The following is a 4,225-nucleotide window of genomic DNA, read 5'->3' as shown; positions in this document are numbered from 1 at the left end:
TGGAAATGAAGTGAGATCCTCCGTCGCTAATTACGAGTCTTGGTACACCGAATCTAGGGAAGATTTGGTTCTTGAAAAGTTTAATTACCACTCGTGCATCGTTAGTGGGAGAGGCTACTGTCTCGATCCATTTTGATACGTAATCAACTATAACGAGTATGTATTTGTTGCCAAAAGAAGATGGGAAAAGACCCATGAAATCTATACCTCAGACATCAAAGACTTCTAATTCTAAGATACCTTTTAGAGGCAACTCATCGCGCCTAGATATATTTCCAGTGCGTTGGCACCGATCGCAATTTTTAATCGTTATGTGGATATCTTTCCATAGATTAGGCCAAAAGAGGCCAGATTGTAGGATCTTCGTACAAGTCTTCGAGGTGCTTATGTGCCTTCCATAGGATGCAGAGTGGCAGTGGGATATGATATCATGTACTTCCGATTCGGGGACACATCGACGGAAAATGCCATCGGCGCCTCTCTTGAAAAGATCATGGAAAAATTTCTTCTTTTGCTGGTATGTTAAGTCGTGGAAGCATTCTAGCGGCTAAGTAGTTGACAAAGTCAGCATACCATGGCAGGACGGTCTTGGGGCAAATAGATTCCACAACTTCATTAGTGTTTGTGTCATTGTACACTAAAGAGCATTTAATCTTCTCGCTTTTGTTTTCTAATTGGGCTACAAGTCGATCGTACGGAAAATCGTCATAGATGGGCACTCGTTTGGGTTTTAGATCCTCAATCCTAGAGAGATGATCTGCTACCACGTTCTCGGTGCCTTTCTTATCTTTGATTTCTATATTGAATTCTTATAAGAGTAGGATCCATCTTAAAAGTCTCGGTTTATCATCCTTCTTACTTAACAGGTACCTAATTGCGGCGTGGTCGGTATAGACAATTATTTTTGCTCCTAATAAGTAGGAACGAAATTTATCTAAAGTGAACACAACAACTAGAAGTTCTTTTTCTGTGGTGGCGTAGTTCATCTGTGCGTTGTCTAGGGTTCTACTTGTATAATAAATAGCATGAAGCTTTTTATATTCTCTTTGTCCTAAGACAGTGCCAACGGCAAAATCACTAGCATCACACATTATCTCAAATGGATTACTCCAATCAGGTGGTTTCGAATGGGTGTGGTAATAAGAGCATTTTTTATATGTTCAAACGCTTTTAAGCACTCTTCGTCGAATATGAATTCAGCGTCTTTCATTAATAAGCCTGTTAATGGTTTTGTTATTTTAGAGAAATCTTTAATGAATCGTCGGTAGAAACCGGCGTGTCCTAGGAAACTGCAAATTTCTCTAACTGTTTTCGGAGGTTGAAGATGTTCTCTAATTTCTATTTTTGCCTTATCCACCTCAATCCCTCGACCAAATACAACATGGCCAAGTACAATTCCTTGTCGGACCATGAAATGGCATTTTTTCCAATTTAATACGAGATTTACCTTAACGCATCTCTCAAGTACCATTTCTAGGTTCGAAAGACATACTTCGAAGCTTTACCCACAAACAGAGAAGTCATCCATGAATACTTCCATTATGTTGTCTATAAAATCAGTGAAGATTGACATCATGCATCTCTGAAATGTTACAGGGGCATTACACCGTCCAAACGACATTCGTCGATAAGAAAATGTACCATAAGGACACGTGAAAGTGGTCTTTTCTTGGTCATCAGGATGGATAGGAATTTGAAAGAATCCTCAGTATTCATCTAAATAGCAGAAGTGAGAATATTTAACCAGTCATTCAAGCATTTGATCAATGAAAGGTAATGGAAAGTGATCTTTACGAGTGGTTTTATTTAATTTTCTATAGTCTATGCACATTCTCCATCCATTTTGAGTTCTTTTTTCTATGGATTCGCCCTCCTCATTACTAACAACGGTAACACCTCCCTTCTTTGGAACGACATGTATCGGGCTAACCCAATTACTGTCGGATATCGGGTATATGATTCCTGCTTCTAATAGCTTTTGTACCTCCTTTTTTACTACATCACTCAAGATAGGATTTAGTCTTATCTGATGCTCTCTAGAGGTTTTACAGTCCTCCTCTAGCATAATGCGATGCATACATATAGAGGGACTTATTCCTTTTAATTCGGAGATGTTATAGCCTAGAGCTGTTGGATATTTTCTTAAGACATGGAGTAATTTTTTGGTTTCTATTTGTCCTAAGTCAACATTGATATAATTGGTATTTCAAGCTCGGTATCTAGGAATTCATACCTTAAATATTCAGGTAGTGTTTTGAGTTCTATTGAAGGTTTCTTGGGGCATGGGATTGGATTTGGTGTTAGTGCTAGACATTCTCTGAAACTGTCATCTACGCATGGCTCATGCCAATTATCGTCTTCGAATATAGGAGGTGTTGTAATTTTCAGTACTTCAGTATACTTAAATGGTTCTTCTCCATTTCTTTCACACATTTGTCTATGACGTCTAAGAAACGACATGAGTCTTCTAAAGCTGGTGCTTGTAGGAATTTAGCTAAGAGAAATTCAACTTTTTCTTCTCCGACTTCGAATGTTAGCCTACCTTTCTTCACATCTATGATGGCTCCGGATGTGGCTAAAAGGGGTCTTCCTAAATAATAGGGATGTGGGAATCCTCATTTATATCCATTATTACAAAGTCGATGGGAATATAAAATTGTCTTATACGAACGAGAATGTTCTCTAGCATACCTATTGGAAATTTAACAGAGCGGTCATCTAGTTGTAGAGACATCTTTGTTGGTCTTAATTCTCCTAGATTGAGTTTTTCGCATGTGGATAAGAGCATTAGACTAACACTGGCTCCTAAATCGCATGAAGCTTTGTCTATGATAAACTTTTCGATTACACATGGTATGGAAAAGCTACCAGGGTCTTTCAGTTTAGGGGGCATGCTATTTTGAATAATAGCGCTACACTTGGTAGTAAGCATAACAATTTCTTCATCCTCAAGCTTTTTCTTGTTGGATAGAACCTCTTTAAGGAATTTAGCATATGGAGGAATTTGCGTAATGGCTTTTGTGAATGGCATAGTGATGTTAAGTTGCTTCAGAAGTTCTACGAATTTCTTGAATTGTCCTTCATTTTTGGATTTTACAAGTCTTTGGGAAAAAGGTACAGGTGGTTTGTATGGCGGTGGAGGCAAATAAGGTGGTTCTTTATCTTTTTCCTCTCCGTTTTCATCTTCTTTTCCATCATTGGTTGGTTTGCTTACCCTTTCATCTCCTTTACTAGAGTTTTGATACATGGTTGGATTTTGGATTCTTGGGTCAACCGGTTCATCTAGTTATGTTCCACTCTGAAGTGTGATAACATTAACATGGCCTTTTGGGTTTGGATGAGGTTGACCAGGAAATGATCCAGCTGGGGCTGCTACTGCGGCTTGTTGTTGGGCTACTTGGGAGATCTGGGTTTTTAACATTTTGTTATGGGTAGCCATAACATCAAACTTATTTGACAATTGTTTCATCAGTTCACTCGTATGAGCATTTTGATTTGCAAATTCTTTATTTTGTTGGGCTTGGGCATTTATAAAGTTTTCCATCATGATCTCCATATTTGACTTTCTAGGTGCTTGTGCAGCAACTAGGGATCCTTTCTGATAGCCAGGTGGAATAGCAGATGTTGGGTTTGGTGGAAACAAATCATTGTTATTTTTATAGGAAAAATTTGGATGGTTTCTCCAGCCAGGATTGTAAGTGTTTGAATATGGGTTTCCTTGAGCATAGTTTATTTGGTCGGTGGAAACACCAACAAATAACTGACAATCAACATTAGTGTGCCCAGGGGTTCCACATAATTCACAGTTTGGTGTTCTAGCATCTACGGTAGCTGCTGGTGTTATGGATAAGCTTTCAATCTTTTGAGTAAGCGCATCCACTTTAGCGTTGACGCGATCTATGCCATTAACTTCGTACCTTCCGCCTTTCGAAGTTGGTTTTTCTAAAGCAGTACGTTCTCCTCCCCATTGAAAATGGTTTTGAGCCATGTTCTCTATGAGTTCATAAGCTTCGTCATATGGTTTGTCCATTAGAGCACCGCCAGCGACATCGCTTAAATTCATCTTAGTGTTATACAACAAACCATTATAAAAAGTATGGATAATCATCCATTCTTCAAGTCCATGATGTGGACAAAGTCGCATCATGTCCTTGTATCTTTCCCAAGCATTGAAAATAGATTCATTGTCTTTTTGCTTAAATCCGTTGATTTGAGCTCTTAGCAT

At 38.6% G+C, this 4,225-nt stretch overlaps 2 protein-coding genes and 1 non-coding gene across 3 annotated transcripts; 1 reads left to right on the top strand and 2 right to left on the bottom strand.

The window, feature by feature from the left end:
- Window positions 1–2,590: 2,590 nt before the first annotated feature.
- Window positions 2,591–3,247, bottom strand: LOC127101723 (uncharacterized). The gene has a single exon (XM_051039172.1). It carries the CDS (start codon window positions 3,245–3,247, stop codon window positions 2,591–2,593), a length of 657 nt encoding a protein of 218 aa, XP_050895129.1.
- A 39-nt stretch (window positions 3,248–3,286) lies between these two features.
- Window positions 3,287–4,225, bottom strand: LOC127101721 (uncharacterized). Its single transcript, XM_051039171.1, has one exon. It carries the CDS (start codon window positions 4,223–4,225, stop codon window positions 3,287–3,289), a length of 939 nt encoding a protein of 312 aa, XP_050895128.1.
- Window positions 4,119–4,225, top strand: LOC127109351 (small nucleolar RNA R71). The gene has a single exon (XR_007796661.1). It is a non-coding gene; the product is annotated as a small nucleolar RNA R71 (small nucleolar RNA).

The sequence above is a fragment of the Lathyrus oleraceus genome, chromosome 7, assembly GCF_024323335.1.
Source record: "Lathyrus oleraceus cultivar Zhongwan6 chromosome 7, CAAS_Psat_ZW6_1.0, whole genome shotgun sequence".
Classification (NCBI taxonomy): Eukaryota; Viridiplantae; Streptophyta; class Magnoliopsida; order Fabales; family Fabaceae; genus Lathyrus; species Lathyrus oleraceus.
Note: the sequence above shows the minus strand (reverse complement) of the source record. Positions and strands in the feature narration are given on the sequence as shown.